The following is a 23,984-nucleotide window of genomic DNA, read 5'->3' as shown; positions in this document are numbered from 1 at the left end:
TTTTCAGATTCCCCATTAATACTCTAATTTCCATGTTCCATGTCCGTTTTGTTCTAGAGGGTCATTAGGGAGCTGAAGTGAGATGTTTATGAAAACAAAAAACACATTTTATAGGACTAAACCCAGTAAATTCTAACTGTTTTTGTACACTTTTATATTTACTATGAATTGTAATTAAAAACAGCTTTGGGCCTTATTTAATATATATGAATGCTGTAATACTTTTTAGAGAAAAAAAAGACACATTTCCTCCATTAACATCATGCATGAATGCAAAAAACAGCAAAAATGAATTTTGGTATCTGAAAATCTTTACTGTGACATAAATATCTTGTGAAATAATTTCCTGATTTTTTGCTGGTCAGTTAAGTAGAAGTTCTTTAGAATGTATCAAGTTTCTTTATGTGAAGGTATATGTTTTCTGACTTTTACCTTCCCTCTTATATGCTACATAGGATAGAAGCTGTACTACTTTCATCCTAGAAGATAGAGCATCCATATACTCTGCTACAACTCAGATTTGGGCCTTTCAGACCAGCAAGCGGCCAACCCTACATAAGGTTAATTCTTTGGATTGATTGAAGATGTTGGCAAACAGTGCTGCACGGTCTGTTGTGGTAGAGTATTTAGGAATCAGAAGGAGGAAGTGATGTCTTTTGAAATAAAGATATAAAAACGTTCTACCTTTCCCTTTCCCCCCATCCTTAGGTTCAGTCACAGAAGCCTAAGGTAGTAATTCTTTTAAAGTAATCTTCAGTAGAAGATTATGCCTCTTCATAAATCTGTATGAAGACAGCTTCCCTGCAGCATCCACTGTGTAGCTTTCCCTAACTTCCTCCTCTGTTAGACTTCCTTAGACCTTTTGCATTTATGATTTCAGCTTCATATTTATCAATGATCATTCATTGGTATCATGGATAAGTATGATAGTTTTTATCTGCCTGTTCTGAGAGCATTTTTATTATTATCTTTTTGCCGGCATATCATTAGTCATCTCCCTTGGCTTTGTTCATATATCAACCTGTAGTTTAAAGATATGAATAATTACTTACCATGTCAATTGCTTACAATTTTTTTCACATAATGTGATTTTAATTTGTCAATGTACTTGATCTATCCCAGCACTGGAGCCAGCATACATGTTATCCAATATACAGATGTTATGATGAAATATATTTGCTGTGATATCTACAGGCGCATCAACACTGTAGAATTAAGGCAGTTTGACACTACTTTATCTGTCAGTGTTCAATGCTATGGAATTATGGGAGTTGTAGTTTAGTGAGCCTCCGGTGGCTCAGTGTGTTAAAGCGCTGAGCTGCTGAACTTGCAGACCGAAAGGTCCCAGGTTCAAATCCAGAGAGCACCCGGTGTTAGCTCCAGCTTCTGCCAACCTAGCATTTCGAAAATATGCAAATGTGAGTAGATCAATAGGTACCGCTCCGGAGGGAAGGTAACGGCATTCCATGCAGTCATGCCGGCCACATGACTTTGGAGGTGTCCACGGACAACGCCGCTCTTCGGCTTAGAAATGGATATGAGCACCAATCCCCAGAGTCAGACACGACTGGACTTAAAGTCAGGGGAAACCTTTACCTTTACCTTTAGTTTAGTGAGACCCCAGCACTCCTTGGGTAAAGAAAACTAAAGGCCTTGTATGTGTCCCAGATTAGCTTTTAAATTATTATTACTATTGTTTGATCCTATTGGTGGCCATTTGTTTTCTGCGTATTTATTCACCTGTTTCTCAGAACATTCTAGAGGATGGACAAAGGTTTTGCAAGAGTGGTGCTGTCTTAACCTGTTCTCAATATAATAATAATAAAACTTTATTTCTAGACCGCCCTCTCTCCCCAGAGAGACTCAGGGCGCTTAACATACATATAAATGACAAACATTCAATGCCACAGTTTCTTCATTAATATCAAAAGTATAAAATGACAATAACATACACATTATAAGAAAAATTCCACATTAGAAAAACAATAAATTTAAACATGACAGTCAGTAAAAACATTATTGCACAGAGCGAGTGTATTCCTGGACCAATTTAAGCGACCAAGTTGCTGAAAATGTTCAGTCCTTGTTCTAGTTCACTTAGACCATAGCTGCTATGGAGTAGCAGTTATTGTAGTCCTCCTCCTCTCCGTATGCTAAGGTGCATAGATGTGTCTTTAACAGTTTCTAATGCAGAATCTTGTAGAGCTGAGTAGATTTTTGATGAAAACTCCTCATCATCCCAATATCTGGCTTATGCCCACTATAGTTGATCTTCCTCAATTCCTTTTTGTCATCACAAGAACATAAAAAAATTCTCTGCTGATGATATGATATAAAGCCACCTTCTGAATAGTGCTTGTTCTTTTTTTCTTCTTGGTTTCTGCTTCATTGATTGTCCTTTCATAACACCTTTCCCCCCACTGTTTTGTCAGATCCCTGCTCCTTTCAAGTAGTACACCTGTATGGAAGAGATCACACACACCAACATCCATTCTGAATGCTGATTTTCCTTTAGGGAAGCCTGTATAATTTTCAGGAATTGTATGAAGCAGGGTCTATGAAACACAAGCTGACAGTTTGGTTTCCATTCTTGGGAGAGTATGAAAATTGCTGATCACATGGCTAGAAAGTAATAATATGACATTGTAATTCTTCTCTAAGACTCAGCAGAAACTTCATCCAGAATTCTCAGTGCAAGGGGCATACTCTTCTCCAAATCTGATACAAGATAATAAACATAGGAAAAAGAACACTGTTCTTCTGCTGGAGTATTCTACTGGTATCAGTCTTGGTGGTACTAGTTTTTTATTAGCTTCATGGTTCATAGACAGCTTGTCAGGTCTATGTGCCTGCTTTTTCCATAGCTCACATGATCTAACAACTTTTGACCTTCATTGACAGTCTGTACTGCAATAATTCTTTGCAAAACCATGAATACTACATTGTGGGTACTGTAACATGGAGTTCATTTCACATTTTGAGTAGGAAACAGACTGAGAGAAACTAATCCTGCCCAACTTTTTAACTTGAATTTTAGCTTGTGCTTTTTTAAACAGAAGTCTGCTTCAATTGTGGTTTAACTTTTGCATTAGTAGCTTGTAGTCATTCTGTGAGTTTAAATAATTGTATGCTGCTTTGAATCTCATTCTTTAAGCAAGGTGGGGCATAACAAAAATAAACAAATAAAAACAATGACAACCTGGCAAACATGGCTCAAAATCTTGGGAAATCTTCTATAAGCTCACCACCATATACAATACATATAGTAGCTTGAAATCAGCTTTTCCCAATCTAGTTCCTTCTCTGATACTATAACTCTTAGCATATTTATTCCTGACCATGTTGATAGAAAGTTAATTCCTTCAAACTGGAAGCCACCAGGCTGTACTGGGCTGTTTTAGAAGGCTGGTAACATAATTCCAGAACATTAGAAGTCAGTTGAGTGTGCGTTGTAATTTCTTTGAATATATGCATGAGAATTTAGCTGCATTTCCAAATATATTTTATTAGTTGGATTTAATTCAGAAAAGTTACTTTTCCTTTAATATTTTATGACTAAGTTATATTATTCTGACTGAGATATATCTAATTATCACTTTTAATATGATTTAGAAATGAAATTCAAAAAAAATAGAATGCTGCAAATAGAAATTTGTGTTGCATTTGACAGGTAATCTTTCATTTTCATCTTAGGGGAAATCTGCTTTGTGGTCACATTTGTTACATTACCAAGAAAATAGGCAGCGGAAGCCTACATCCGGAAGCTTCAGTACCTCAGGTACAGTTGGCTTCTATAGAGTCTATAAGTAGCTTTGTCATTTGAGGAGAAGGAAGATAACAAAAAAGATTAGTGATCACAAGCAGTGAAGCAAAGTATACATAAGAACAATTGAAATGTATAATTTCAGAATCCTGATTCATTTTGAGAAATAGAGTTCTCCTTTAGATTATAGTGACTTGGAAATGAACCTATTATGGGGTTTTCTTGGTAAGATTAGTTCCGAGATGGATTTGCTTTTACTTTTCTCTGAGGCTGAGGAAATCTAACTTGTTCAGGATTATGCAGTAGGTTTCCAAGGCCAAGTAGGGGTTCCAACCCTGATCTCTAGAATTGTAGCCCAACCCTCAAACTACTACACCACAATGGCTCTCTTATATTACTTACTAATAGTTATAAATACTTTATTTACTATCTGTGTCTCAAGTAAAAAATGGTTTACTTTGACAGAGGTACTGATTGTTAAATGTTTAAAGTAAATATTTAGCTTTTCTTTCCAAGTTCTTTAATTCGCAGAATTTTAAAGTGTCTTTACTACTGTATTTTAGAGAAAAAAAACCAAATAGGCAGACAAAATACTGTATTTTTTAAAATGTTTGGTGAAACTGAACCAAAACAAGCAAAGCATTGCCAGAATTCACTAGATTTCAGACTGCATTTTTATGAGCAACATCTTCTTCGGAATGTACTACAGTAGAGTCTCACTTATCCAACATAAACGGGCCGGCAGAACGTTGGATAAGCGAATATGTTGGATAATAAGGAGAGATTAAGAAAAAGCCTATTAAACATCAAAATAGGTTATGATTTTACAAATTAAGCACCAAAACATCATGTTATACAACAAATTTGACAGAAAAAGTAGTTCATTACACATTAATGCTATGTAGTAATTACTGCATTTACGAATTTAGCACCAAAATATCACAATGCATTGAAAACATTGACTACAAAAATGCGTTGGATAATCCAGAACGTTGGATAAGTGAGACTCTACTGTACTAGCAATAGACCCTGTTATTATAACAGCAAGTATATGTGGGTGCAAAGCAATGTATGTGTGTTACAGAGGTAGGTAAAGGGGCCGGGCTGTGGCGCAGGCTGGTGAGCAGCTGCTGCAATAAATCATTCTGACCATGAGGTCATGAGTTCGAGGCCAGCCCATGGCAGGGTGAGAACCCGTCAATTAAAAATAAAATATAGCCCCTGCTCGTTGCTGACCTAGCAACCCGAAAGATAGATGCATCTATCAAGTAGGAAATAAGGTACCACTTATAAAAGTGGGGAGGCAAGTTTAACTAATTTACAACATTGGAAGTGAGGAAGTGCCATCAGAGTGGATGATGAAGCAGCTGCTCCCCCCTGTGGCTAGAATTGAACATCCCCTCAGGAGAAGGTTAACTTGCCTCTGCGCCTGTCTGTCTCTGACTCGGTTCGATGTGTTTATGGGCATTGAATGTTTGCCCTGTATGTGTATAATGTGATTCGCCCTGAGTCCCCTTCGGGGTGAGAAGGGCGGAATATAAATACTGTAAATAAATAAATAAATAAATATATTTCTGTAGCATTTATATTGACTACCTTATTGTTCCTGATAGTGATATTTCACTTCACCTAAAAGTGTGAAGTACAGTAATTTAGGGGGTTTTATAGAATCATAGAATCATAGAGTTGGAAGAGACCTCATGGGCCATCCAGTCCAACCCCCTGCCAAGAAGCAGGAAATCACATTCAAAGCACCCCCAACAGATGGCCATCCAGCCTCTGCTTAAAAGCCTCAACTTTTTACACTTAAAGTTGACCTAGATATCATTTGAAATAAAGCTAGAAGAAAGATTGCATACATCAGAAAAAGTAAGTCAAGGGACACAAATGTATTAGAGGTTAAAGCTAAATCTTAGTTGCGTGACTGAATATGTTGTTAAAATATTGCTAAAAATTAAAGCATTTACATTGGTAAGAACTAATATGTTTTTGTGATGTCTTTATTGTAGGAATTCTTCTAGATACAGAACGAAGGAAGTCAGATACCAGCCCAGCAATGTCCCCCTTAAGAGTATCTCTCATCCAAGACATGAGGTTATATTTGATAAAACCCTTAAGACTTGTATGAATGCTTCACTACATTTTAGGATACCTAGATTTTAAAATAATTCCTAGAAGCTTTTTAAAGTTAATATCTTTCTCCTGAGTTGATGTTTGTAATAAAACCTGAACATATTCTCTCAAAAGCACAACCTATGTGTGCATGAGATTTAATTCCTAGTAAGTAATAAAACCTGAACATATTCAGTATCCAAAGAACATATTCTCTCAAAAGCACAACCCATGTGTGCATGAGATTTAATTCCTAGTAAGTAAATTTAGTACTGATCAAAAACAAAACAAAACATCTATGTGATCAGATTTTTGAAAAATCATTTAAATTATGCCATTGCAACCATCTCATTTTGCAGAAATAAGGAAATATCCTGTTCAAAGAATAAACTAGGTCAAAATATGCTGTTTGGGGTTTTGTGCTTCTTACCCACATTTAATTTCATATAAAACCTATATGATCACACTGTGTATGGTTTAGATATATGAATAAAAATATGCATAGCTGCACCATCACATTATTACTTATAGATTTTTATTTATTCTTAGTGTTGTACCCTAGCTTATTTAATAGAAATATATCCAAACAAGATAGTAGAATGTGTTACACTCTTGGATGGATTATAAGAATATTTTTCTTTCTTTTGCTTCTTGTCATCTTCTTTAACGATAGTCAGTCAATCAGTCAGTAGGCTTTATTTCGGTCAGCAAACCTTCGGCTGAAGTCAAATAAGGATAGAATAGAGAAATACAGCATTTGAATCATTTATAACATCAAATTTGATGCAGTTTAATGATAATAAATATCTCCATTCTGTAACAGTTACTTTAACAATAGTACAGGTAGCCAAGGAAAGGTAAAATGGTCACAGTATAATCTGTTTTATTTCTCTTTCCAGACATATCCAGAATATTAGTGAGATTAAAACAGATGTTGGTAAGGCTAGAGCTTGGGTTCGGCTCTCCATGGAGAAGAAATTACTTTCTAGGCACTTGAAACATCTTCTGTCTGATCATGAACTAACAAAGTGAGTGAAGCTGATCTTCAGTGAAATTCATCTTTGTAGAATGCAAGCAGATTTTTCCCCCCTTTAAAAACAGAATTGTAATATTCAGCAATGCCATAGATCTGGGTGTACAAAGTATGACCTCAGAGCAGCCAGGAGTTTTTGCTCCCAAAAGCCCTCTGTGGAATATTGGAAGACATTTTGGCTTCACTGAGCCATTTTAGGTCAAGAAAGGTCTTATTCAAAACTTGAAGCAAACTCGAAGTGATATTGGGTTACTTTCTTGGCCTAAAAATTGGCAAAAATCCTCTCCACATCCCCTAGAATGCATGGGAAGGGTTGGGAGTACATTGGGAGGGAAGTGTTTGTTTTTGCCATGGAGCTGCATTGTGGGCTGCAGTGTCTCACAGTTTACTAGGGGATAATCTGGCTCCATTACTTTGTTTGTTGGATTTCTACGCTTAAATATGTTCCTTGCCCCCTGTGCAGAAATTTAATTGTTTTTTAAAGTACAGTAGAGTCTCACTTATCCAAGCTAAACGGGCCAGCAGAAGCTTGGATAAGCGAATATCTTGGATAATAAGGAGGGATTAGGGGAAAGCATATTAAACATCAAAAAAGATTATGATTTTACAAATTAAGCACCAAAACATAATGCTATACAACAAATTTGACAGAAAAAGCAGTTCAATACGCAGTAATGTTATGTTGTAATTACTGTATTTACAAATTTAGCACCAAAATATCACGATATATTGAAAACATTGACTACAAAAATGGCTTGGATAATCCAGAAACTTGGATAAAAGAGGCTTGGATAAGTGAGACTCTACTGTATATAAGAATTCACACATTTTCTACACATTTTTATTAGTGCATGAATTTGTTTCCAAATGTACATGTTCCCCTATAATATATTTTGGACCCTTCCCATGTAATATGTGTTTCCAATTTTCATTGTAATTCACATGTTTCGACAACCAAACCTATTCATAACATTCAGGAACACGTCCATTTGGAAGTCCAACTACATTCATATATGTGTTTGGCTAGCACAAATTAGATTGCAAACTAAAGGATAATTTCAACCCTCCCAAACCTTGCATATTTTACTGCCTTGGTAATGTCTAGCTCACACAACCACTGAGCTGCATGTACTAAGTAGACATCATTACTTAGAATGTGTATGTGTGTTATCTGATGTTTTTAGCTGGAATTGTCTATATTTGGGGTCTCCACAAAACTTCATTTGATGCCAAAAACTGGTACAGATTGCCGCCAGAAGCTAAACTTTTATTGGTGGCAAATCAGTGGAGCAAATTATCTACATTAAAAGAAAGTATCAGTTTTTAAGCTGATGGGTTCCAACATCCCTTCACAGCAGCTTTCATTACTGGGTCCCTAGACAACACATTCTAACAAGTTTATCCCAGGGCCAACATTGCAGATTTTTGTGGCAAAATATACAGTGGAAGAATTTGCACACACATTCCAGCTTGCATTTGGTATATTTGCATTTCTACTTGTACAGAAATACAACATGTATATTTTTGATGTTATAGTGCTATATATATTTACCTTCAGAGTAATCTCTGCTAAACAGGGTGTGTCTTGCTTCTGAGCAAACACACATAGAATTACGCTGTCTCTTTAGTAAATATTGTACACCAGTGTGTTGTCGAGGGCTTTCATGGCCGGGATCACAGGGTTGTTGTATGTTTTCCGGGCTGTATGGCCATGTTCCAAAAGTATTCTCTCCTGACATTTCGCCCACATCTATGGCAGGCATCCTCACAACCTCTGAGGATGCCTGCCATAGATGTGGGCGAAACGTCAGGAGAGAATACTTCTGGAACATGGCCATACAGCCCGGAAAATATACAACAACCCCATTGTACACCAGGTTTTATGGGCAGCTAAATACACAATCATTTAGAAACCAAGTGTGTATTATTTTTGTGCAACAAAAGTACTCATTACTAGAGTGGACATTTTAAAGAATGCAAGCTTACATGAAAAAGTAAAGGAGTATGAAAATTAGATTTCAGAACAGTAATTTAGTGACCCCATGTGGTTATAAGCTAGATTATTATTATTATTATTATAATATTTATTTATACCCGTTTTATCTCTCCTAAAAGAGACTCAAAGCAGCTTAACATAAAAGCAATAACATATAATTTGAAATATAGCAATATGCAAACATTAAAACAGGATTAAATATCAACATTAAAAGTTTCCAGTTAAAAACCATTAAAACATATTCAAAGTTAAAAACCACAGTACCCCCTGAATTGATCTTAGATATATTGATTGTGTCAGTGTATATGCCAGAAACCCTCTGTTTGAATAATTTTATAGGCTCATAGCATTTGTTTTTGTTATTTTTTTCCAGAAAACTCTACAAGCGCTATGCTTTCCTTCGGTGTGATGATGAGAAAGAACAGTTTCTTTATCATCTGCTCTCCTTCAATGCAGTTGATTACTTTTGTTTTACTAATGTTTTTACAACAATCTGTAAGTATAAATTTTCACTATTCAAACATAATAAAAGGGTTTTTTGTTTTGCTTCAGGTTTTTTTGCATTGAATTCAATTCCTCGCAAAATATTATCCTTAGTTGACAGATATTTGTAGACATGTGTATATTAAGAAAAAATAGCACTAAAGTCAGAAAGATATTGAAGAGTCTTAAGTTCTTCTAGCATCATATCACAAGGAAGCAATTATGTTTTATATATAGCCTAGTTGCCGTTTTATAACCGGCTATGTTATGGAAAGAGAAGGAGCCAAATCAGAAACTCATTTCTAACTTTCTGCAAGGGCATGGTTGTTCATAGATTTATGTGTTCCTTACCTTTTTATTGTGGGACATTTACCCATGTGGTTGAAACTGGTAATTTCTAGTTTTATCTAAAATATCAGTGTATTCTAAAAGGTGAGCTCCACTCTGCTTGATTTATTTATTTATTTTATTTACAGCATTTATATTCCGCCCTTCTCATCCCGAAGGGGACTCAGGGCGGATCACATTACACATATAGGCAAACATTCAATGCCTTTTAACATAGAACAAAGACAAGACAAACATAGGCTCCGAGCGGGCCTCAAACTCATGACCTCCTGGTCAGAATGATTCATTGCAGCTGGTTGCAGCTGGCTTGCTCTCCAGCCTGCGCCACAGCCTGGGCCTTGATAATAAGACACAACACATATTTTATACACAACAAACAATAAGATGCAACATCTATTTTAGAACAATGTAGACCACAGCTTTTATTGGTTATAGCTATGCATAGGCTCGACACACACATAAGTCTAGCTCCAGGTATCAACTGCCCCACATTTTGGTGATACGCAAACTAGAAAATTATCCATTTTTACCTGCATGAGTATTTTATCCTAAAGATACTCGTGAGAGAGTTTGAAAACTAAGTGGGATTAGACCTTATTAATACTTGGGCTGGAGACCTGTAGAAAATATATGAGATGTGCAGCTAAGAGAAAGAAAGAATTCTGACAGAAACCCTGGAGAACTGATGCCACACAGAATCACAGTATTAGGTTAGATTGACCAATGGTTTGACTGAGAATAAACAGCCTTCTCTTTCCTTGATAAACCAGCATTATAAGAGTTTTTGAATGTATTTTTGAAACTTACTTTAACTAGGTTATTTCTCATTTTTACAGTGATCCCATATCATATATTGATTGTTCCTAGCAAAAAACTTGGTGGCTCAATGTTCACTGCCAATCCATGGATATGCATTTCAGGAGAACTTGGTGAAACAGGAGTCCTACAAGTTCCAAGAAATACATTGGAGATGACCTTTGAGGTATGCCTTAAGAGCATGGACATCATAGAACAGAAAACTGTAGAATATGCATGGGTATGCAGTAATGTAAATATATTTCTGGTTTTTTGGGGGACATTATGTTTATGTAAGTCTAGTAAATCAGCATTGACAGTTATAACCACTGAACTAAGCTACCACTCTATATATTTTTTAAAGTTTTCTTAACAAGTAGATGTAACAGTTTATTTTTTAAAAGACATAGCAAAGACATCTGCTTTATGACCTTTGAGTTTACATTTAAGTGTGCTATACATTTTGTCATATTCTATCCTCTTTGACTTTTTATCTGTTTAGATTTAGTAGATTTCTTTTCTAATTTTCAGTGTCAGAACCTTGGAAAGCTTACCACTGTACAAATAGGACATGATAATTCTGGATTATATGCCAAATGGCTAGTGGAATATGTTATGGTTAGAAATGAAGTCACAGGTCACACTTACAAGTAAGCATCATTTCAGATTTTCTTAAATAGTTACCTATTTTAAATTTTGAATTTCATAGCAAGCCTTGTTTTAGATACTATAAAAGAAGTGACAGAATTAATTTTATTCTTCATAAAAAACATCCAATTGTTCTGGACAATAAAAGATGTTTTATATGTTATATATTAGGACATCAGTTTTCATTTCCAGTATTTTTGGTTAATCTGGTCAAATCAGTGTTGACTAATTTCTCTTTTTCTTGTCCATTTGCACCAGATTAAGAAGTAATAATATTACACAAAACATTTAGGCATAAATTTTACCTATAAATAATAGACAGTTTTTAGAGCACGATTTCCTATATTTTTATGTATATCAACCATAATAAGAATGTGTATGTATGTATGTATGTATTTCTTTATTTCTTTATTACAGGATTTGTATCCTGCCCTTCTCACCCAAGAGGGGACTCAGGGCGGGTTACAATAAAAGCACATACCATGTTTCCCCGAAAATAAGACCTCCCCAAAGAATAAGACCTAGCAGGGGTTTGGGGGGATTGCCAAATATAAGGCCTCCCCTGAAAGTAAGACCTAGCAACTAAGGCTGCAGCAGAGTTCCATTGGGAAGCATGGCTGCAGGGCTAAAGCAGCACTCCTCATACACACACCGGAGGGAGGGAGGGAGGGAAAGTGCTTGCTTTCTGTGCCTCCCTCCCTCCCTGGCTGGCCTTGCCTTGCCTGTCCCCCAGCCGCGGCTTGAAAAACCTTCCGTTGTTGCTGCTGGGCTGCCGTTTCTTCCTTCCTTCCGTCTCCCTCCTGGCCATGCTGCCTTCTTCCCAGAGGCTTCTGATTGGCTCCTGGAGCCCGGGCAAGGGAGGGAGGGAGGGAGGGAAGGAAGAGGGCTCTCCATTCCTCCCCAAGGCTTCGCTCCTTAAAGGTACAGGACGCATTGGGATTCTCCTCTCATCCTTATTCCTATCCTATGCCATGAAACTGATTATTTTATACTATTATTCTATTACCATATTATTATCATCATATTCTGTTACTATTATTATATCCCATTATTATATTATCCTATTAATATATTTTGAATCATTATATTATATTTTTCTATTATTATTATTATATCATTATATTATTATTCTATTATATTTTCATATTATTATATTATTTTTCTGTTATTATAAAATTCTATTTTATATTACCCTATTAATATATTTTATATCATTCTATTCCATTCTATTATTCTATTATATTATCCTATTATTATTATATTATTATGCTATTCTGTTATTATATCCCATTATTATATTATCCTATTAATACCATATTATCATATTCTGTTATTATTATATCCTATATTATATTATCTCATTAATATATTGTATATCATTATATTATTATTATATGATTATATTATTATTATAGTTTATTATATTATTCATCATTCATGACTACATTGAAACTAGAATAGAGAGAAATCAGCGTGGAAACCTTGTGAAACCTAAATTGCAAGAGGTACCATAGATTGTTGTACATGGAAATAATGGTAGTAACAAGAAATTCTTGATAGGATTCATAGTTTGTCTGGTTATGCTGGTTTGTGATGACAACTACTTTACAGTATATAATAAATGTTCATTTTGTTGTTCAACAATAAATGTGAGCTCTTCTTCATGGAAAAATAAGACATCCCCTGAAAATAAGACCTAGTGCATCTTTGGGAGCAAAAATTAATATAAGACCCTGTCTTATTTTCGGGGAAACAGGGTATATAAAAATAATACAATACATTCAATTCAATTAAAATTAATTACATTAGACATTCATAAAAATACACTTATAAATATGCATATATATATGTGTGTGTGTGTGTCTGTGTATAGGGGGAGGGAGAGAGTGCTGGAATCATTTCTCGTTGTTGCAGTTTTCAGGAAAGGTTGTGAGACATATTCATGCTAGCCTTTGATTTGTTGATGTCTAGTGACCTATTTTATTTTGTTTTATTTTGTTTCCAATGATCTTACCATTTAATGTGTCTTTAGTTATGTTGTGAACTGCCTTGAGCAATTTTAAATTGTAAATTTTGAACATATAACTAAAGCCACATACAATAACAACCATATTGTCACCTATTTTTAAGGCATTACTCTAGAAATAATGTGCAGTGTTTTTTTTAAATATTCTCAGGTTTCCATGTGGTAGGTGGCTTGGAAAGGGGATGGATGATGGCAGTTTAGAGAGGATCCTGGTGGGAGAACTGCTGACATCACATACAGAAGTGGATGAAAGGCAGTGCAGAACACCTCCTTTGCAACAGTCCCCAAGTATGATCCGAAGATTTGTTACAATATCACCAAACAACAAACCAAGTAAGCTAGGCAAATTGTAATTGCCTTTCACTAGTAAACATTTTTACTGATGAAATGAATTAGTTCAGAAAAGTCTATGGTAGGAATTTTGGGGCTCATTTATGCAACCTGAAATGAATAGAATATCCTCATCAGAAATAACTTGCCTTATAGTGCATTGCCTCTAGGTAGGATCAGTAGTGGATTTAGACCCTAAATGGGAATTCTCCACACAATTTATTATTTACTTACTTATTGTATTTATATACAGCTTTTCTCATTCCTGGGAAGACTCAAAGCGGTTTACAACATAATAATGGCAAAATTCAATGCCGAACATACATGTAAACCAAATCCTATATCTGAACAGTATTGTATAACTATGCATTAAAATAATAAAACAATTAAAACAGAAGATATGAACAACATTTAGACATTAAAACATAGAATTAAAACACCTAGTACAAATATTAAAATCACATGATTCACTAATATTTTCTTGTATCATATAGTGACATACTTTAGATTTTATGCCTATTGTGTACTGCCCTAATATCTCTGGAAGAATGATGGACTAAAATATTTTTAATGAAGAGTGGGAGAAACCAAGGCACTGTTCTCGGATTCACCAGTGAGGCCTCCCTCCCTTTCAAGAGCCAGAAAAAGAGGTGCCTTGTCCAGAGCAGAAGCCTCCTAGTTGTGTCCTGCCTGGTCAGTGTGCTTGGCTTACATCTATTCTTCATGGAGCAAGAGCAAATTGGTACAAACAGACTGGGATAATACTGATAAAGATCAGTTTCTTCCACATGTGCATGCTTTAATAGCTTATTCTTCATCTCTCTCTCTCTCTCTCTCCCCCCCCCCCCCCCCAATTATGTGAGTTTATGCAGGTGGTGACTTTCAGCATGGGTAATTACTGCCAGTACAGTTGGTTGTAGGTCCCTGTGGTTGAAGCATTGGGAGACTGCCCAAAAGTTGAGAGCAAACTTGGTAAACATTCCCTTCAAAGGAAAATTATTATTTGGAGAAAAAGCTCTGGAAAAAAATTTAGTGGGAGGAAAGACTAACTGTCATGCAGGTGCTTCCTACAGCATAACAAAAAAAAGTTAGAAAAATTTTCAGGAGACACAACTATTTTTGAGGAAGAAGAGGTTTTCGGAGACAGAAGGTATTTAGAAGCTATAAACCACAATGAATAAACTAGATTCCAATTTAAACAGCAAGGACAGCAACAGCCAAGAAGAGGTATAGACCACTCTAATAGGGATAGCAGGCAGTTCCAACAATTCAGTTAGTCTCATGGGAGATATTTCATATGAAGAGATTCCAAATTCTTCTAAGATTTTATCAGAGTTAAATAGTAAGGAAAACAATGTCTCCCTAAAGTTACTGGAGCAAGTTACTGAAGCAAGTTGTTTGTTTGGATTGGTCAAGCCAGATAATTTAGAGAACAGAGGATGTCATTTGTTCTGCAACAAATCTGTATCAGATTTCAGAATAGTTACTCACATTTTGTCCAAACTTGATACATGCATTAGAAAAAGATGACATTTATTAGCTGTCAAAAGGTAAAAGCATTTAGGTGTGTAGAGACATTGTTTGTTTCTTTTTATACGTGGGCCCATTTGACTAGATTAAAGGTGACTACAACAACTACAGAATAGCATCTTTTTTGGATATGTATGCAAAACAGCTGGATGAAAAGAGCCATCAATGTTCAAAAGGCCTTATGATGTGGATAAACTTAAGTCAAGCCAGGCTGTGTTTGGACAATCTGATTTGCAAATATCGATCAAGACTTGAGCCACTGCTCCCACCCTAAAGGAACATGGGTTCCTGAGAATGAGAGGTTGATTTTTACCCTGGATGATCATTCCAGAAAAACTGATGGAGCAGTCCATCCCTACCTGTGGCTATATTTAAACAAAATCACAGCAAAAGGAATGCAAGGTCTGTCCATTTCTAACTTTTAAAATCTGCATCTGAATAGCTTTAACCTTGTAAGACTGTATAACAAAATCGAAGGAGAGAGAGAAAGGAGCAACCAATAAAAGTTGAGTATTTAGGACTCTGGCCTTGATCCGCTGACATGAAGGATTAATGCAAAGATCACAGATTCTTCCTTCAGCTTTCCTGGAGAGATTACATTATGTAACACAGTTTTTGTCCCCAGGTTATAAATGTAATTTCCTAATTGGTTCTATCATAAAAGCGTGGGAAAAGTTGATTAAATTGCAAAAACTTTGTTTTTGCGGAACATCCTGCAGCATGTTTTGCTATAGTTTTTCAATGATTATCTCATAGTCTCTCAACCAATTGAACATAGTTTGTGGCAGCCATAAAAATGAAATTTCTGGAGTATAACAATTACTTTCAAAGTACATATCACACAATTAAACAGGAAATAATACTTTCAAACCAGGAATAGAAAGTTTGTCAAATTTTGTAACATAGTGTTATTCACAGTAAGTATCAACTTTTCCTTTTTTCCACTCTTGAGTTAAAAGTGTAACTTAATCCTAATTTATCTGTATAATAGTGGATAATATTGTTTAAAATTTATTGTTTTCCTTTTGCATAGAGTTAAACACAGGTCAGATACAAGAATCGATTGGTGAAGCAGTAAATGGAATTGTCAAACACTTCCACAAGCCAGAGAAAGAGGTGAGAATTGCCACTTTTAGTGATCATGGATCTTGATAATGGAATGTTGTGTAGTTCCCGATCTTGATAATATGGTATTTTTGTTGATAATTTTAATAATAATAATAATAATAATAATAATAATAATAATAGAGCTTGATAATATTTTCCTTATATTTACGTTCAGGCTACCTTATGAAAACCCATAGATAGAATTGGTGACACTGGTGGCTCAGAAGAATGGGTGACACAGATATAATACAGTAGAGTCTCACTTATCCAACACTCGCTTATCCAACGTTCTGGATTATCCAACGCATTTTTGTAGTCAATGTTTTCAATATAATGTGATATTTTGGTGCTAATTTTGTAAATACAGTAATTACAACATAACATTCCTGCGTATTGAACTACTTTTTCTGTCAAATTTGTTATATAACATGATGTTTTGGTGCTTAATTTGTAAAATCATAACCTATTTTGATGTTTAATAGGCTTTTTCTTAATCTCTCCTTATTATCCAACATATTTGCTTATCCAACGTTCTGCCAGCCCATTTATGTTGGATAAGTGAGACTCTACTGTAAATTGACTTGATTATTGGAGCTTAGTTGCAGTTGACCAAATGCAAAATCTTGTTGATGTTATTTTTTGTGCCAATTTTAAACAATCAGAAACTCATAAGTGGGCTTATTTCACAGATGGCACTGAATGTGATAAAGATCATAGACAACATTACACCCAAAATAATGGGATAGGTTCAGGGAATCTCCATGTGAGTGTGGTGGAAACTTTTGTAGTGCATTCAAATTTTTCTAACCCTTGTCTTCAAATTTAGTTTAAGTAATATACTAGTTGCATGAATTGACATCAGGTCTTCTCTCAGATAATTGAGATTAGGTTAATATCCTATTTGGAGCTTCTTTCTGTCTCTCTCCACTGCCCCCAAGTGGAAGCCTACCATAAATTTTTGCTGTTGAAACAATCAAGAGAAGTATATCCTCAAAACAATTCACTATAAAAACATTCAAAATTGACATCACTAAGACCATATATGAACACATACTATAATAAAAATGCTTCCAGTTTCTGCCTTAAAAGCAATAAAGGGAAACATAATCAATTTCTAGAGAGGCAGTGTAGTGTACTAATGTCTGTGTTGGACTGGGACACTGTAAGACCAGGGTTCAAATCCCTGCTTGGCCATGGAAACCCACTGGGTGACCTTGGGCAAGTTCCCCAGTCTCAGAGGAACAGCAAACCTTTGAATAAATTTTGGCAAGAAACACCCATGAGAGAGTTGCATTAGAGTCACTGTAAGTCAGAAATGACTTGAAGATACATAACAACAAATTTCTGCCTTAAATATTCTGGAGCTGTGGTACCACCACTTCAAAGACTTTATGGTCATTTGCAGAGATGGTATCAGGTACAGAAGAGCCTCCAAGGCAGATTTTAAGTCCTGGGCAGGTATATGAGGAAGCAGGTGATCTTTGAAGCTTAAAGCTTTAAAGGCTAATACTCTAAAGCAGGGGTTTCAAACTGTGCTCCATGGAGTCCTTGGGGCTCCATGAGTGATAATGAGGGGCTCCATGGCACGATGATAATTCATCTTGACTAAAAGAGGCAACAGCTCTCTAATGAGCCAATGTTGATAGAGCACTGTGTTACTTTTCTCCACCTGATCATCCAGGGAAACTATGAATCCCAAGCTGTTGAAGGGGATGCAGCCCCATGCAGAGCAGGATGCACACCTATTGAGTCTTCTTCTTGAGCCTCTTTCTGATGTATGCTATTTATGAACTGTGTCAGTGCAAGATACTGCAAGACGTATCATTTTTACTATGTGTAGTTTGGTCTGTTTATATGAAAAATGAACAGATTTTAGCCATAATAATTTCTCAAAAACAAAATGTGTTTTATGTTCCAATGGCAGAGAGGCAGCCTGACACTTTTGCTTTGTGGAGAAGGTGGCCTTGTTTCAGCTCTTGAACAGGTGTTTCAACATGGATTTAAATCTCCTCGGCTCTTCAAAAATGTCTTTATTTGGGACTTTCTAGGTGAGTATAGATAATGTTTGAGTATAGATGACTTTGAGCTGCTTTGCACCTACTTTAAGAGAGAGAAAGCAGGATATTAATAATGATGATAAAAATAACAACAAGGCTTTGGACTGTATGGTTCTTGTGATCTCTTCCAACTCTTATGATACTAATATGATGTGAACCAAAGCAAAGTGTTTTAGATTAATTTTATAATACAAACATAACTAACCAAATACCCATATATGGGGACATTTGTTAAATGTATACTGATCATTATGTCTAATGTCACTGTCTTTCTTCAGAAAAAGCACAAGGCTATTATGAAGCTCTAGATCAGAGTGAGCTGGTCCCAGAGGAAAATTGGCAGAAAAGAGCCAGAATTTTTTGCCGCTTTGTCACAGCCATCAATAACACTTCAAGAAACATTGGGAAAGATGGCAAGTTTCAGATGCTGGTGTGCCTTGGAGCCAGGTATTTTATGCAATTTATGATAACACGACCAATTCCAGCAGGATTTCAACTAAACGTTCAGCACCCTTTTGTTGCACCATATCTTTATTAAGGGATGCCACTCATTTGGTACTGAAGTTTGTGCCATGTTTTCTCCAGGTGATTTGAGATACATGTAGATAAACTGCTTGTCTCATTGATTTTCAAGCTCAAGATTTTAATCTCTTCGTGACTGATTTTTAAATGCTATGTGAGACTAATAGATAAACACTGACCTAGTGAAGGATTCAGAACCACTGTCCATGTTGTCCAATAATGTCAATACTCACCTATAGCATGTCCCTTGCAGATCTTTCCCAGCCTTACAACCCCACATTTTTTACACTGCAGATGTAACATGTTGTTCAACCTGATATTTTGTAGAGTTGAAACTTCCTGAATTACTGTACATTATTGTAGCTACAAGCTGTAAGGCTGCAAGGGATTGTTGTGGTGGTGGGGGGCATGGAGGAGAAATGAGGGGAAAATTCCGCCCTGCCCTAGTAAGACACAAACTGTTGAGCTAATGGTATAATACCTGCTGTTAACTGAAATTCTGATTGCTGAGGTTTGGGCTCGCTAAGTAAGCATGATAGTGTGGATGCTGTTTATAATGACCTTGCACCAAATGGAAAGCTGTCACCCTATTAAACTTCCCTTTGAGGGACTCAGGTGATCCAACCCCTGCAACCTTTACTTCCTGAGACAATGCAGAAGTGGCAAAAAAGTGCTCTACATTGGGTCACAGTTTCAAGGAATGTTTTGGGGGGCTACAGCTCAGTCAGTTTGGTCCTTTTGTTTCTTTCCAAGTTGGATAATTGTCAGGAAAGGGGTTTTCTTCTCTGTGAACCTTTTCTGATTCCTAAAGGAGAGGAGTTCTGGTAAAACTGACTCTCAGCTAAGTCCCCATCTAGAGAAGCATTCTTAGAAACAGTGACCTAATCAGGAGGCTTGCCCGGGCACTGATCAGCTGGGAATCAGAAGGCTCTTTTCCAAATCCACATCACAGGGCAAAGGCCAGAGAGAAACAGATGAGGAAGGAGAATATGGTAAGGATATGTGTGTGAATGGGGTGTTTGTGAGCATCTACTTGCTGCTTACCTGTAAGTCTCTGAGACCAGGGCCTATAGCTAATATACAAGAGGCCACTAGCTTATAAGAAGGAATGCTAAAACTTTGTGTGTTGGTTTACAAAGGAGGAAATCTATTTAATATATTGTTTTTGGAATTCTAAAATTTCCCTTGCAGAGACCACCTTTTGCATCATTGGATTGCCTTGCTTGCAGACTGCCCTATCACAGCTCAGATGTATGAGGACACAGCACTAATAAAGGATCATACTCTAGTGAATTCCTTGATCCGTGTGCTTCAGACTTTGCAGGAATTCAACATCACACTGGAGGCATCCCTTGTTAAAGGAATTGGCATCTGATTTACAAGCACTGTGTTAAAAAAGCAACAAGAAACATACTGTTATTAGTATGCAAAGATTCTTATAATGCATTGCATTCAAACATTTACATCATTCAACACAACGTCTGGGGAAAAATAGCTTGAAATAGAGTGCAAAAATATGAATCGAAGCTGTACATCGAATGTGTAAAAAGAAAAGAAATGTTAATTATAAATTAGTTTTAGAATTTATTTGCGGATTTGCTTCTACACACTTTCATGTGAAAGAGTTAGATAATGAGTATTCTGCAGCTTATTTTAAAGCTGCAAATTTTCTTTACCATAGAAAATGGTGCAGTAAGCTCTTGACATTCTCCGAACCTGCCTTCCAACTGTATCTTGCAAAGTGTCATTAAACACATTCCATTTATGCTAAAGATCATGAAGCAGTTTAGAAACTAATATTTATTATATAGTTTCATTGTCATCAGTGGCTTTTCCATTTTGGGTCACTGCTGCGCTGCAAGACAACTAAAAGTTTAAATATTGTTTTGAATAGCCTCAAAGCACTGAATTTGTTAGCAAATCTTTTTTCTTTTATTTTTGTTGTCAGTATTATTTTTTCAGGCTTTTGGAAGAATGAACCATGCAGATCTTCAGAGATCAGTGATATTTTTTCATATGGGTACGAAATTGCACAGAGAAGAATATACATGTGTTTTTAAACTAGCATTTATTTATTTAACTTTTAATCATGCTGTATTGTCTTTGTCTTAAAAAGCGATGGGAGGGGAAGAATCCTATATATTTAACAGGGTCTGTTACATGTCTATTGTATGTTCAGGTCAGGATCTAATTACAGTACAGCACCCTGAAATAAAAAGCCCACAATGTGTCTCAATATGGATCTGCCTTTAACTCAATGTATTTATGTTACAGTACTCCAGATCTAACTATGATGATAATTCTAAACCATGTATGCACTATGTGATAGCTAAGAACTTGAACCAAGAATTGTTGGAACTGTATACACATATGAAGGACTGGGCATAACGATTTCACAAAACTATAAAAGATCTTATAGTACTGGCACAATTTTATAACAGCATGATAAGCACTCAAGCTGCTGCAAATGTTTAGAGTTGAGTATGAGAAAAGCCAGTTTTACTGTGACTTACTTATGCTGCTATTCAACTTAATGCCACATCCGATTTTCCTGTCCTCCTCTTGGTAACCCCACTTTCTAGGCAGAATGCATATTAGATTTTCTTTGGAAAAGCTGGGAGTTCATGTGCTAATTTTCATATTTTGTTAAGGACTGGATGCCTGTGAACATTGTGTACAAATATTAACTCATCCTCAAAATGTTCAGAGTTTGTGGGCTTTTTGAATAGTAAATTTCAACTGGAACAATCTAGTGAATGCCCAGGTCAACTGTTCTTGTTAGAATTCTCAGCTAAAAATCTAGATGATTCAAACTTAGTTGGGAAAACACTAAGATACACCATACAGGGCTTTCAACCTCTATGTTAAGAGGCATTCACTGTATAAAAGCTATTTTAGACATTAGGCTCTAACAAAAGGAGCAGTGAAAAGGTTTTCAACTGTCCTTCTCCTCACTAAGTAGCATTATTCTTTATTTCCTACATCTTGTGGTAATTTTTATTCTATTAACTTAAAAATATAGCACATGTATTAAATTTTACTATTTTTACCTTCTTTGTGTTCATTTCGTTATTGCCTTGATCTGTTTTCATTGCTGCTTACATACTCTCTTCTTATTTGAGCAGATTCTTAGAGAAACTTGGTGATAATCAAATGATGCAGCCTACACTTTCTCATCCTGTCTGGTGGATAATCTCACTCATTGTGGTTTTGCTTTTGTAGTTCTGTAAATGTTAACACAACAATATTTATTTTCCTGACATACCACAAAAAAGTGAAATAAAAGTTGCTTACAGAAATCTTAACATTTCAAAGTTCTGCTAAAAATGCAGTATACAACTGCGTACTGAGCAGATAAAACAACTGTTATTAATTTTTCTAAAAGCTTTCCTACACAATATTACATTCTTTATGCTAGCATATAATAGAACTATGGTTTCTTTATCTCTTCAACATATAATCTGCAACTTGATGATAAAATGAAGAATACACCATGATTAGCTTTCTCTGTGTTTGTACGCTTTAAGATTTTCTCGTTATTGAGAAAGGAGCTGGAGGTTTCTTCTTCATTATTGAGTTGATAGCACTACCAGCCACTACTATGGAGAGACCTTTGGTTTTTCTGCTCTTTTTTGGGCATCGGGAGTCTTAACAGCGATGCCTTGGAGTGCTGTTTTTTTCTGCTCCGATGTTTACTGAATATCCACTGTGGTGCTTTTTGCCCCCATCACCAGCTAAGGAGGGTTACTAGCAGAACCTCAAACATTTTAGCAACAGTACATTTCTATAGCCCGTTCTTGTTTTCCTGCCTTAATAATTTCAGTAGTACTGCCTCAGAAAGCCTCCACCTTTTATTATTTATTATTTATTACATGCATTTATACCCTGCCCTTCTCCCCGAGGGGACTCAGAGCAGCTTACATTCTGCCACGAGGGCCAGCTTTTAAATTCCAACAAGCTATCGAAAGCCCCCTTTTTGCTTCTAAGAAGCCTGTCAATTGGCAGTTTGACTTGAAACTCATTACTGCCACTTGGGCAAAAATCATTATTTTATATTTTGAAGTGTCAGCCCTCCTTTTACTTCTAGAAAGTCACTTGGAATCTACTAATTCTTTTACTTGAAACTGAGCAGTGCCAGTTGGATGGCAATAGAAAGTGGTCAACTGAAATGTCTTGTTGAATTAGCACTGGTTTTCTCCTGTCTTTTTAATTACTTCTAGTAATCTCCCCACTTGGAGTTTTCTTTTGAAATTTGTCATGACAACTTGCATATAAATTCTTTCCAGTTTTGAGGTGCTGTGGGTACTTCGTTCCTTCTAATATAAGCGATATGGTGGAAGCACTGTGCCAGCAGTCATTCTATGCATCCAAACATATTTTTAAAAGTGTCATTGATTCTAGATAACAAGCACATCCAAGCAATCCTGGAACCAAAAGTCCTGAATAATTTTAACACTCTCTGATCAAAATTAGAAATATATTTAGAGCTGCCTTCTAAGGGAAAGGCCAGAAATTTGGTGTCGGGAAGAAGACTAAGAGGCAACAATGACACTTTCAAACAAAGACATTGTAAAGGTCTTTGGAGATTCAAGCTTGGAATGGGGGCCTGCATAGAGACAATACTGGAGCTATATGATTTGATGCATCTCCAGGGAACAGCATTCATAAACTGAATCCTAGAGAATCAAGAAAAAAAAATCCCTGAGTAACTCTAGCAAAGACAAGAGGGAAACTAGTTTTTCAGCCTATAGAAACAATGGGTGGTAGGGGCTGGGAGGAGAGACCATTCACTCTATAAATCTTTATGGTGATTTCGTGTCTATATTGGTAATTTAATTAGTTTCTACAAACAAAATTGACGTGAATTCGTTCCACTTCTTGGTACTGCATTTAAAGAATGGGTTTATATCTCCAGGTTGAGTATCCTTTATCCAAAAAGCAGAAGGGTTTTTGGATTTCAGATTTTTTAGATTTTGGAATGCCTGCATTAGCATATACATACATCATAGCTATCTTGGAGATGGGACTCAACTCTAAACATTAAATTAATTTCTGTTTTGTATACAGCTTATACCCAGAACATTCAGGCAAATTTATACAATGTTTTGAATACTTTTATGCATCAACTAAAGTTTGTGTACATGGAACAAAGCAAAGACACCACTATCTCAATTATGCATATGGACAATTTTGGTTTTCAGAGTCTTTCAGATTTCATATTGGATAAGATGTTC

General features: G+C 35.9%; 1 protein-coding gene across 9 annotated transcripts in view; it reads left to right on the top strand.

Annotated features, from left to right (window-relative positions):
* The window catches only part of dennd5a (DENN domain containing 5A), a 74,823-nt gene extending 53,024 nt beyond the window's left edge, over positions 1-21,799 (top strand). For 5 of the 9 annotated variants that reach the window (XM_062977751.1, XM_062977638.1, XM_062977711.1 and 2 more), the window contains 12 exons: positions 456-560; positions 3,694-3,778; positions 5,773-5,857; positions 6,775-6,903; positions 9,278-9,399; positions 10,572-10,717; positions 11,062-11,180; positions 13,356-13,537; positions 16,098-16,180; positions 18,096-18,219; positions 18,507-18,675; positions 19,942-21,799. In XM_062977751.1, coding sequence (XP_062833821.1) covers positions 456-560; positions 3,694-3,778; positions 5,773-5,857; positions 6,775-6,903; positions 9,278-9,399; positions 10,572-10,717; positions 11,062-11,180; positions 13,356-13,537; positions 16,098-16,180; positions 18,096-18,219; positions 18,507-18,675; positions 19,942-20,125 — 1,533 coding nt within the window. In that variant the 3' untranslated portion in view covers positions 20,126-21,799. Of the gene's footprint in view, positions 1-455; positions 561-3,693; positions 3,779-5,772; positions 5,858-6,774; positions 6,904-9,277; positions 9,400-10,571; positions 10,718-11,061; positions 11,181-13,355; positions 13,538-14,406; positions 14,507-16,097; positions 16,181-18,095; positions 18,220-18,506; positions 18,676-19,941 lie in introns of those variants that run through there. The other 4 variants (XM_062977827.1, XM_062977777.1, XM_062977679.1 and 1 more) reach the window with 2 other exon arrangements.
* The last annotated feature ends 2,185 nt before the right edge of the window (positions 21,800-23,984 follow it).

The sequence above is a fragment of the Anolis carolinensis genome, chromosome 1 (genome assembly GCF_035594765.1).
Source record: "Anolis carolinensis isolate JA03-04 chromosome 1, rAnoCar3.1.pri, whole genome shotgun sequence".
NCBI lineage: Eukaryota > Metazoa > Chordata > Lepidosauria > Squamata > Dactyloidae > Anolis > Anolis carolinensis.
The sequence above is the reverse complement of the archived record's forward strand: the minus strand, read 5'-3'. Positions and strand labels throughout refer to the sequence as shown.